The sequence below is a fragment of the Glycine max genome, chromosome 14 (genome assembly GCF_000004515.6).
Source record: "Glycine max cultivar Williams 82 chromosome 14, Glycine_max_v4.0, whole genome shotgun sequence".
In the NCBI taxonomy this organism is placed as follows: domain Eukaryota; kingdom Viridiplantae; phylum Streptophyta; class Magnoliopsida; order Fabales; family Fabaceae; genus Glycine; species Glycine max.
In genome coordinates this window covers 42,767,369-42,779,261 of record NC_038250.2, presented here as the reverse complement: position 1 = coordinate 42,779,261, position 11,893 = coordinate 42,767,369, and the positions used below count along the sequence as shown (strand labels likewise).

Genomic DNA, 11,893 nt, shown 5'->3' with positions numbered 1-11,893 from the left:
TAACTAAAAAAATTGTAACTAGGTACCCTTATTTTGAGAAGAAAAAATGTGCAAATTTTTTTACTTTATTTTATAAGAGATTAATTATTAATTTTATCTTTAAATTGTTATACTTACCAATAAATTTGTGATCTTATTGAAATCAGTTTTAAATTCCTTAGAACTTGTATTTAAATATTTTTGTAAATGAAAAAAAAAAGTAATGGAAAAAGAAAGACGTCACAAAGTAATCGATTAGTCAAATTCTCTATGATTTGTAATATATACTAACTGAAAGTGTATACAATTTTCTTTATTTTTTAAGGTCTTCTTTATCTTTTCTATAATACTTTTTACATCTTATTTATCATTTTTAATCATATAACTCATCTTGTCTTACCGTTTTTTTTGTTTGTATTTCTTTCATATCTCTTTCATTGTTGTAAAAGACGCTGTAAGAAGTGGTCACTAATTGTATTACTCCGTGAAAAAGGACTTCTAAATAAAGAAAATTGGCCCGACGGCTGCAAAGTATAAAATCCAAAATACAGCGGGTCCAATGAATATATGAGGACATGATTGTGAATGCCTTCTTGACCGGGCATTGATTGTTTATCTCAAATATACAGAAATTCTGATTCTTTCACAGAATTGCACTGCTGACAATAATGGCTAGCATAATATTTATTCCTTTTTAAATTCACATTAAATTCTTTTTTATTATACACCTATGATTGAAGGAGAGTATTTTGGTTATTTACAGAGATTAATCTTTAGAAAATTTGAAGGTACTTAAAAGTAGATTATCTTCTCCTAACCAAGTTTTCTTGGTGTACAAGAGTTAGAATTAAAATTTCGTTTTATTTATAGGAATCGAAAGTTATAATAACTTATGCTTGAATTAGAATTCCTTAATCAGGATTCAAATTCCTAACCAGTTTGTTTAAAAATCTGAACCCATCCACTCAAATTCACCACTTTGTTGTTATTCACATGAAATTCTTATTTCAATTATTGCAGTTCAGATGATAATAACTAGCTTTATTATCCCAGAGCTTGAGGTACCAACCGACCACAATCCACATATAATTGTTTATATTCCCCTTCCATTACATGCAAAATGAAATGATGCTATAAATTGAAATTTGGCCATATCCTGAAAGCCAAGTTCACCCATAAGTAGGAATAGATGCTCTCCTAATATGGATTCATATTAAAGGGGGGTCTATACTCTACATACTATCACCCAACCAGTCACAACTTTTGACACAAGCCAACCAATGTGGTGTCACAACAATCCCTCTTCCAGAACAGGCTTCTATCACACCACCTCTCTGCTACCCCTTTCAAGCAATCATCCAAATAAATTGATCCCTTTGTCAAAAGGAGTGGTGTTGGTTATATTTAACTGACAAGATTGTACAATAAGTACAGCTGACCAAAGTTCACCCAAACACTTCAAACAAAACCATGCATTGAAGCCTCTTAACAAGTTCCAATAATGAGAGAACAAGGGGTCTTTCATCTTGAGGAACATGGCCAGACAGAGAGGTCCCAGTGGGTGCTTGATTCTCCCAACCCTCCTCCTCTCTGGAAGAAGCTATTTAGTTCTGTCAAGGAAACCATTCTGCCTCATGGCAACAAGTTCTGCTTCTCATCCAAGAGGAAAACCATCAATGGACATGCACTCTCATGCCTGCAGAATTTGTTCCCAATCATTAGTTGGTTGAGAGATTACAAAGTCTCCAAGTTCAAAGATGATCTCTTGGCTGGCTTAACTCTTGCCAGTCTCTGCATACCTCAGGTATTTTGTTTCACAAATGATGTTTCTGTCTTTTTTTTCCCAGTGCAATGCATTCAAGATAAATTGAAGGATTACATAGATCTTGTCCTTTCATTCTTCTGTTTTCCACTTGAATCTTGCAGAGCATAGGATATGCTACTTTAGCAAAAGTTGCTCCTGAATATGGCCTGTGTAAGTATGTGGCTTCAGTCTACACTGCTACTGATTGGTTTGGTTTGGTTTGGTTAAATTTCACTATTGGTTTGGTTTTTTGTTTCATTCAGATACCAGTGTTGTTCCTCCTCTTATTTATGCTATGATGGGAAGCTCAAGAGAAATTGCAATTGGACCTGTAGCTGTAGTGTCAATGCTGTTAGCCTCTCTGGTCCCAAAAGTGGAAGATCCAGTTACCAATCCTAATGCCTACAGAAATCTTGTCTTTACTGTGACTTTCTTCACCGGAATTTTTCAAACTGCATTTGGTGTTTTCAGGTGGATTCCTCACATCAGTTTGTGAAATTTCTTGTAAATTTGTAGTTTTCTCAATATATGGATGTGATTGATTTCTATTTTCAAAAACTGTTTTTTGTTTATGAAAGAAACAAAGAAATCAGACTCACACCAGAGTCCATGTCACACCACACCCTTGACCCAGGACCACAAAACAGAAGAAGAAAATGAGAAAATATATCCTAGCTGTTTATATTTTTTGGTTTTTAAAATACTTGTTTTGGAACCAAATTTCAAAACTCAATAGATTTTGAATAACACGAAATTGTGTTACAAAACAGTTTTTAAAACCAAAGAATTGAGAAAGAAATCAAACATGCCCCTAATAAGTAGTTCTCACTTTTGATTATCCTTCAACACTTGCAGGTTGGGTTTTCTTGTGGATTTTCTTTCACATGCTGCCTTAGTTGGATTTATGGCAGGCGCTGCCATCATTATTGGTCTTCAGCAGCTCAAAGGGTTGCTGGGGCTTAGTCACTTTACCTCCAAAACAGATGTAGTATCAGTGTTGGCATCTGTTTATAAGTCACTACATAATCAAATTGCCCCTGGACAAAAAGTGAGTTGGTTTTACTTTAGCTATTTATGTTCTGATAAAGTTTATTTACTATCGTCTAAAGTTATACAGTTTCTTATTCATAACTTTGAACCTTGAATTTTATAGCAAGCTGAACTTCAAGTTAATATCTGATATTGTTCTTCTTTGGTTGTTTAATTGACAGTGGAACCCTCTGAATTTTGTCCTGGGATGTTCATTCTTGATTTTCATTCTAATTACCCGATTTATTGTAAGTACTTGAATTTCTGGTATTTACCTTCTTCACTACCTCTTTGTTTAATTTTAACATTTTATGGTGCATATGATGTATCTAATTCCAGGGCAGAAGAAATAGAAAGCTTTTCTGGTTGCCTGCTATTTCTCCTCTTCTCTCAGTTATACTATCAACCTTGATTGTGTATTTGTCCAGAGCTGATAAGCATGGGGTTAATATAATAAAGCATGTCAAAGGAGGTCTGAATCCAAGTTCTCTTCACCAGTTGCAATTACATGGTCCACATGTCGGACAAGCAGCAAAAATTGGGTTGATTTGTTCTGTTATTGCCCTCACAGTATGTTAATTCATTTTCTGATTTTCTCCAAATTATTATTATTACTATTACTATTATTTCCTCAGTTCTGAGTCCTATGACCCTAATAGCAATTTGATCTTCTTATTCAGGAAGCAATAGCGGTTGGTCGATCTTTTGCTTCCATCAAGGGATACCATCTTGATGGCAACAAAGAAATGTTGTCAATGGGAATCATGAACATTGCAGGATCTTTGACTTCATGCTATGTGGCAACTGGTGATTTCTTTTTCCAATAAATTGTGCAATTAATTTGTATAACTCCTCTTATGTTTGATGTGTTACATGTGTATGTATCAAAGTTGTTTATAGTTTCTTGGTGAATAATTTCAGGTTCTTTCTCAAGGACTGCAGTGAATTTCAGTGCTGGATGTCAAACAGCTGTGTCAAACATTGTGATGGCTGTTACAGTGTTTTTGTCCCTGGAATTGTTTACAAGGCTCTTATACTACACCCCTGTGGCTATCCTTGCCTCTATCGTCCTCTCTGCTCTTCCTGGATTAATTGACCTAAGTGAGGCTTGCTATATCTGGAAGGTTGATAAATTGGACTTTCTTGCTTGTATTGGTGCTTTTCTTGGGGTCTTGTTTGCAACAGTAGAGATTGGCCTTCTTGTTGCAGTAAGTCATTCACCACTTAAATTTTTTCCTCTATTGCACCAATTGAAAAATAACATATTTTCTCTCTTGATAGTTTTTATTTCCTTTTTTGCTGTGATGTTATTTTTTAATTAGAGATGGAACTAAATGAAAATGGGGCAAATGATTTGTGTGCTAGCTGCACACTAACTAGTATCTTGTGAGCTAGAAGTAACAACAAATTAATTAAAAACTTACACTTGAGATGCTACTTTTTAAATAAATTTTAGGTGCAATACTTAAGGTGCTTTTTAGTATTGTTCATTGTTCAAAATTTGAGTTTTTTCTATCTTCATAACCAACACTGACTTTTAATGACAACTTTTATTGCACTGCATATTGAAGTGAAACTCTAATTTTGATGAGTAAATAGCCATTGACAATGTAATTGTCACTTAATTATATACTGTGGTAAGTTTGTTGAATTTTATAATAATTATCTTAAAATCATACTAATAATGATTTCTCATACTAGTATAAAATTAAACTCAATGTTGATTGAATAACAAGATTAAAAGTACTTAAGTATTTCTCGTGAGTTTTGTCCTGTTTTTTAATTAGAGAGACAAGGAAGGAACAGAGAATGGAAACAAGTGATTTGAGTCCCTATTGCACACTAACTAGCATCCTTGTAAGCAGGAAGTAACGTAAAATTCATTGACAATTTGCACATGACAAAGGACCATTGAATTTGGTTGACCACTTGCTCCTTTTTTTTTTTTGAAAGAACCACTTGCTTCTTAAATACCAGACTTATTGTGCTTTCAAATTAACTTTATGACGTCAAATTTGGCCACACATTCATAACTTGTATAATTAAATTGAGTGTTGCGTTTTGTTCTAAATAATTAAATGTCACTGTATAGTATCGTGTACTCCAAACCTTTTCTTGTTCCATAATCATACTGCGTATTGGATTTGTTGTAAAGAAAGCCTTCTTGTAATATAATCACAAGAAGTTAAGGGCATTACGTATAGCCAATGACTTGGTCACTCATAGAAGTTCTGATATGGTCCTCCTTGTGGAAAGTTTTTATTCCTAAGCATAACAACCATTATTATCAATGTTTTATGTACTTGTTATGTGGTTCCTATCTAAAGATCTTGGGGGTTGTTATGCTTATGGAGGATATTAGCAATGTTTTCCTTCAGTTATTTGTCTTCCAATTAGAAGCAATGTTTCAGTTAGAGACTTACCTATTTACTTGACCCATTGTTGTAATGTTAAAAAAAGTAAAGATAAATAAGTAAATGATAGGTAACCTCATACTTGAGATGTCCAATCTTCTGTCTGAGGTGTGTTGGAAATTTCAATTTGTGATACAATCAAATTAGTGTATATAATTAGTAAACCATAATACGAAGGTAAACATTTTCAAATATATAGCAATGTATGATAAGATTATTATGTAAGAAACCTTTACACAAAATACTCTAATTCTTTTTCTTTAATGTGCAGGTGATAATCTCGTTTGCAAAGATACTGATACAATCAATTCGACCTGGAATAGAAGTTCTAGGTAGAGTTCCAAGAACAGAAGCCTTCTGTGATGTGACTCAATATCCCATGGCCATAAGCACTCCAGGCATCATAGTGATTCGCATAAGCTCTGGCTCACTCTGCTTTGCAAATGCTAATTTTGTCAGAGAAAGGCAAGCAAGCAATTTACAAATGATTTTCAGAGGGGTTTAGCCCAAATTAGAACCGTGTATGAATTTTTTCACTTGTTCCAGAATTCTCAAGTGGGTCTCACAAGATGAAGATGACCTTAAAGAAACCACCAAGGGTAGGGTCCAAGCAGTGATTCTGGACATGACAAGTGAGTATCTGTTACATTTTTCATATATAAAGGTCTCAGTGCCTAAACATTCGTAATTAAATTTGATATTATCCCAATGACCCTTTGCAATTGTCCTTGATAGACTTGATGAATGTTGATACTTCCGGAATTCTAGCACTTGAGGAACTGCACAAGAGATTGCTTTCCCGTGGGGTAGAAGTGAGGCCACCATGAATTTAGTTATATTCTTTGAAGTTAGACTTATTTTCATTTTTTTTATCCTACTATTGTCATGCATTGTCATGTCAACATTTCAATTAAATATTAGATGTCAAGTTAATGGAAAACCAAAAATTACACAATTAAAACAGTAAGAGATTAAATTTACAAAAATAGAAAATTGAGGAACTAAATTGGCAACATGACAATAGTAAGAGAGCCAAAACTATAATTATACATTGAAATTAATAATGATTTTTACACATGGTTGCTCAAACCTTCATACTCTAACACCTAAGTGTTATGTTGTTTTTACAGTTAGCTATGGTCAACCCAAGGTGGCTAGTAATTCACAAGCTTAAACTTGCACACTTTGTAGACAAAATTGGAAAAGAATGGGTTTTCCTTACTGTCGGAGAAGCTGTAGACGCATGTCTCGCTACCAAAATTGCAAGAGCTTGATTGATTTTGTGTCTATGCACCGATTCTAAACTTAATTTATTGCACAGGGTTTGGGTTTTGTTTAAAATGTTAGCGCATAATTGCATATCTTAGCACATAAAACTGCGTGATATATTTTGTATTTCACAAGCTGAACATCTATAGCGAAAGGGATCACCATGCTATACTGGAGGGGCAGGAATATACCATGCACCCTGAGGGTGGGGGGCATACACCACCTTGTTATAATATCTCAATTTTGGACAGGGAGTGTTTTTTCTTTTTGTATGGCCACTTAAATACAATTCAAATAAAGATTTAGATGCATTTCATGATTTTTATTTGGGTAATTAGTGTATGTATTAATAGGTAAATAGTTTTTACAATATTATTTAATCACAAACTGTTATAAATATAATAAGTATGCTAATTTTTATAATAATTATCTTAAAAATCATATAATGTAGAGATGTTTTAATAACAAAAATTAAACTCTTACGTAAAAAAAAAAAAAAGAAATTAAACTCAAATTTTGATAATAAAAGGAATGAATATACTTTTGGTTCTTTTTTATTTAAGAAAAAAATGTTTTGGTCTTTTAATTCCTAAATTTTAGTTAGTGTTGTTTGTTTGAAACGTTGATTGTTTTATTGTTTTGGGCGCACAATGTTGAACTCATTTTTTTTTATTTATCTACGTCGTGAAACGTGCTCAATTAAATTTACCTACGCGAAAATCTTGAAACTCAATTATTGTTTGAACTGAAAAGGATCATTAACAAGGTAAAAATAGTGTTAAAAGTAAATCTCACTGGCAACTGAAAAATTACAAAATTTAATTTCAGATTATTTTTCAGTTAATATACTTAAGTCACTTAAGTATAATTTGTAAGTAATTATAAAAATCAATAGTTTTACCATATATGACAATATATAATTGAATGATGTTATAAAAAAACAACGTATCTTAGTTAAATTATTTATTTATAATTATCAACACCTAATTGTGTCTCTTTTATTTATTTATTCTATATTAAATTGAATGTGTCTGTGCTGCTGTTAAGAGTGTTTGGAATGGTTTATTATTATTATTATTATTATTATTATTATTATTATTATTATAAAGTATGTGTGTGTTTAAGAGAGTAGGAATGGTGTATGAGGTGAGTGAGAGAACATGAAATCTTTATATAATATGTGAGCAACCTTATAATGTTGAACAAGGAAAAAAGTGGAAAAAGGTTCAGATTGTTGATTGATTTTTCCTTGTCATTTAAATATTTTAAATTTATATTAATTTCAAATTAAATGTATACATTATATTTAAGATTTAAATATTTGTTTATGCCTATCAATACTATTATTCTTTTAATTCATGTATTTTTTAATTATTTTTCATTCCTATAATGTTTCATTTCATTTTTAATCTCTTTGATGTTATGATGATAAGATATTCTACTAGACATAACATTTTGTTGCTAAGATAACATGTGTTGATGTTGTCTTTTTTGTTGATGACACCATGATGAAATTATCTTTAATGTTTTGTAATAATTCGGGTCATAGAAACTTAAAACAAAATGTTTGAAAAAATTAGGGACAAAAATTAAAAATAAAACACTTAATAAAGACTAAAATTAAAAAAATGTTAATTAGAGGAATAAATCATATTTAAACATTTATCTTTTTTTTATGAGATTTAAACATTTATTTTATTCAATAGACATGATAAAATACAAATACTAGTTTAACAATAAATAAAGGCATATTATGGTATTTCCCCTTTAGCTTTTAAGGGATTGACTATTGTCCTTTTCTATTATGTCTTATATATGAATTTAATTTTAATTGTTGTAAGTTTATGTTTTTTAAATTTTGGTTCCCTTCAGTTTTTTTCTTCATTTTATCCCTGTTAGCACGTGCTTTTTTGGTTTTGATGCTGGCAACTTTTTTATTCATTTTTATTTTTGTAAATTTGCATTTTTTAATTTTAGTCATTTTATGATTTCAAAATTTTTATTTTTAATCTAGGTAAATTTACTCCTTAGTTTTTAAAAACACAAATTTACATTAACTAAACGTGAAACAAAACTACTTGAACCAAAATTAAAAAAGGGCAAGACTGTTAAAAAAAAAAACTTACCAACTTACAAGACTAAAATGGAAAAGATGCTTAACAAAAGGTTAATACTTAATTGTAATTTTAATTTCAAAATTTTAATCTTTAATGTTCCAAAAAATTAATTTAGTATATTTTATTCTTTAAAAAACTTATAAATTTTATCTCTTATTATTTTATCCTTAATATAATTGTACTTCTTTTTTTTTTACAAATTTTCTATCCAACTTTATATTTTTTTGAGAAATTTTACTCTTAATTTTTGTGTTTATTAATGAATAAATAACAAAAGATAAAATTCTAAGTTTCTTTAAAAGAAATAAGAAGTAAAGTATATCAAATTAATTTATTAGAAATAAAATGTAACAACATTTAAAAAATTAAGAATAAGAAATGCAATTAAGCGAAAGATTAAAGGACACATCGTTGAGAGGCCTTGTAGTTGCAGGGGTTCGTCGTGTACCCTTCCCTAAAGTATCTGGTGCTTTGGTTGGGAATAACGAAACGATGGGAGCTGAAACTGAATCATCACAGGAAAAACCCGAACAAGAGAGGCCGAAGCCTACTCTCTCACAGGAACAGTTTCTCTCATGGAAGCGCCACAAGGTCTCTTTTATTATCTTCTACTTTCCCAATTCCATATTTAGGGTTTTTCTTTCTTTATCGCTTTGTTCAGTTTCAAATTCTGTATTTTGTTTTTGTTTTTTTTAAACAATAGGTAGGCATTTATATGATTACGCGATTCCGAATTTTGCGAATTTTTATATTTCTTTTTCCAACAATTTGATGAGTTTGGTTATGTATTTTTTCTAAAAGAAATTATTCAAAATTATGATTGTAATCAAGTTTAGAATTAACAAAAGAAGACTTTTTCATCTTATATGATACTGTCTCTCTGTTAATATGGGGCATAGGGTAGTTTTTGAACATCATGTTCTATGGTGGGCTGATCACGCAAAATTGGTTAGCTATCTTGTATTGTTGTTTGAAAGCTAAAAATGTAAAATTGGTTTAGGTACACTAATTAAACATACTGGTGTTCATGATGGCTTCCTAGGTAGGTTGATTAAATGCGATTAATTTTGGTTCAAGTAGCTCCTTGTCTCCCTTAAGAGAAGAAGGATGCGAATGAGATAATGTTTTTAAAGTACGTGTTTACATTTGATAATTACCTATGAGAAGAAAATGAAAGATGAAGAATCAAGAATATGGTTGTATTCAATACAGAATGGGGCCTCATGCCATGACTGTTTAATTTTTTCTATAACATTTTATCACACGAGGGTCTGGGTGGATTTATTTATATGCAAATTTTTTTGAGGTTAAGTTACTTGACTGCAAATAATTTCTTCACATTGGTTAAAAACTTGAAATCAGAATTTGATTAATTGGATGGCCTAGTCATCTATAAATGGGGATAATATTGCAATCAATTGGTTGAGCTGCCCATGGTTTCACTCAAGCAGATTGAAGCACTTTTAAGCAAGTTTTTTGAGAAACTTTATTCTAATGCAGGGAATTACCAATTTAATCTGTTACAGTCTCCAAATTGATAGTATGTGTACTCATTGTTTTCAGGACGCTGCAGTATCAGCCAGAAAAGCCGAAGTATCCAGTAAGCGTGCAGAAGATATTGCTGCAGGAACTGTCCAAATGAATGGCCGGGAGCTATTTTTACATGAGCCATGGGTGTTTGATAATTCACGATATTGAGGTTTCTTACTTTCTTTTCATTGCTTCATAATTCATAAAAACTCTTTATGGTCATGCTTTGAGATATTTTATTTTTGGATCAAAATCTTTTCTGTAACAATATATTTTCGAAATATGAAGTTTGTACCTTTAGCAAAGGAAAGGAAACAATGAAAAGATTGTTTCTATATGTCACCAGGGTGGATCTGTTTCTTAAAAATTTGTGCATTATGAACAGCTGGAACATAACAAGTTGTTGTGTCCATCTAGTGATGAATTTCTTCTCTGAGATAAGACATTTCCATATAGGTGGGCAGTTAGATATCTTCTCTGATATTAACATTACAAATTTTTAATTTCATTGCTCTTTAAATATGCTGGAGAGGTTTTCGCCAGATTCATTAGTACAAGGGTACCTACTATGTACCTTTTGTTGTGTGAAGTGTGAACTACTTATGAATATAGTTTTTTCCACATGTTGATTTCTTGATTGATTTTACGAGTACAAACTTTTCGAGATATTATAAAGACATTCATGTGCCTTCATCTCATAACTTGATAGTTTAGGCTAATTGGTCCTTGGCCTGGTTTTAGAAAAAAATCACATGCCTCTATTTAATGACCAAGTGATCAATACTTCAAGACAAAATAGGTAGACGTATGCATGTCTATGCATCCAGTTTAAATTAAAGCTACTCATGTGAGGGTGATATTGTAGGTTAAACTGTCATAGTTGTTCAACCAAGATCCCTTACACATTTTTACCCTGTTGCTGAGGCAGTATTCCTTACCTTGAGTTGTGTTTACTATGCATTTTTTTGTTTAGCACCCTTGACAATTTTGCAATGACTAGTGATTACAGGGTGATTAATTAAAACCCAAGATTTAGTTGTATATTGATGGATCCAATTGCAAGGTTCTTATCATTTATTCCCCTAATTGACATCAAAATAGTATTTTCTGCAGTTCTTGCCATAGTTAATTGAACATATAACATCAATCAGCACTACAGCAGTAATACTGATTCTTTTTTTTTTTTTTTTGCTGGCCAGATAATTCAATGTCACTCACAATTTACTTCTTTAACAATAGTGTGTATATTGTTTACACAATTTTACAAATAATGAAACTTGAGTTATGGCGGTTGTGGGTAATTTAGATGTATTCTTTTATTTTCCTTGCAACATCTCCCCCCCCCCCCCCCTCCCCCTTTACTATTTTATATTTTAAAATTTGATAGAATACTCCGAGCAATGTGTTTGTGACTAGAGAATGAGAGAACCAAATCTTGAAATATTTGTTCATAGTGATGAGAACGTCTAGAAAATAAGAACTATCAAACCAAGATGCTATTATTCCATTATTGGTTATAGGTTGCATCTTGACACTTGAGTGACCTTCCCGGACAATTGAAGAGCTAGAATGATAGGATTCAGTGAACATGATCAGCTTCTTCAACGGTGCTACTTTTCATGCAAGAAAATAATGTTATTAACAAGTTCATTTTCTAAACTAGAAGGTTTTTTTTTCTTATAAATTTCTAAACTAGAAGTTTAAACCATGAGCAAGTACTTGCAGCATATGTACAAATAAAGTCAAATGTG

At 31.5% G+C, this 11,893-nt stretch overlaps 2 protein-coding genes across 7 annotated transcripts; both read left to right on the top strand.

Moving 5' to 3' along the window:
• The first annotated feature begins 586 nt into the window (after nucleotides 1-586).
• Nucleotides 587-6,814, top strand: LOC100776591 (low affinity sulfate transporter 3). 4 transcript variants are annotated; one of them, XM_014767214.3, is made up of 12 exons: nucleotides 587-1,783; nucleotides 1,906-1,954; nucleotides 2,047-2,254; nucleotides 2,639-2,831; nucleotides 2,995-3,060; nucleotides 3,152-3,382; nucleotides 3,493-3,619; nucleotides 3,734-4,020; nucleotides 5,498-5,691; nucleotides 5,773-5,858; nucleotides 5,962-6,058; nucleotides 6,357-6,567. In XM_014767214.3, the coding sequence occupies exons 1-11, from the start codon at nucleotides 1,481-1,483 to the stop codon at nucleotides 6,051-6,053; spliced, it is 1,836 nt and encodes a 611-aa protein (XP_014622700.1). In that variant the 5' UTR covers nucleotides 587-1,480; the 3' UTR covers nucleotides 6,054-6,058; nucleotides 6,357-6,567. The 4 variants fall into 4 exon arrangements, with proteins under 4 accessions (XP_014622700.1, XP_006596331.1, XP_006596332.1 ...); XM_006596268.4 differs by having other exon boundaries at nucleotides 5,962-6,073; XM_003544137.5 differs by having other exon boundaries at nucleotides 590-1,783; nucleotides 5,962-6,038; nucleotides 6,357-6,814.
• Nucleotides 6,815-8,989: 2,175 nt separating this feature from the next.
• LOC100778362 (zinc finger CCCH domain-containing protein 15 homolog) lies at nucleotides 8,990-11,443 on the top strand. Of its 3 annotated transcripts, none has more exons than XR_005888270.1 (3): nucleotides 8,990-9,203; nucleotides 10,176-10,598; nucleotides 11,342-11,443. XR_005888270.1 is itself a non-coding variant. In XM_041008978.1 (2 exons), exons 1-2 carry the CDS (start codon nucleotides 8,991-8,993, stop codon nucleotides 10,308-10,310), a joined length of 348 nt encoding a protein of 115 aa, XP_040864912.1. In that variant the 5' UTR covers nucleotide 8,990; the 3' UTR covers nucleotides 10,311-11,443. The 3 variants fall into 3 exon arrangements, 1 of the variants encoding a protein (XP_040864912.1); XR_005888271.1 differs by having other exon boundaries at nucleotides 9,004-9,203; nucleotides 10,176-10,311; XM_041008978.1 differs by having other exon boundaries at nucleotides 10,176-11,443.
• The last annotated feature ends 450 nt before the right edge of the window (nucleotides 11,444-11,893 follow it).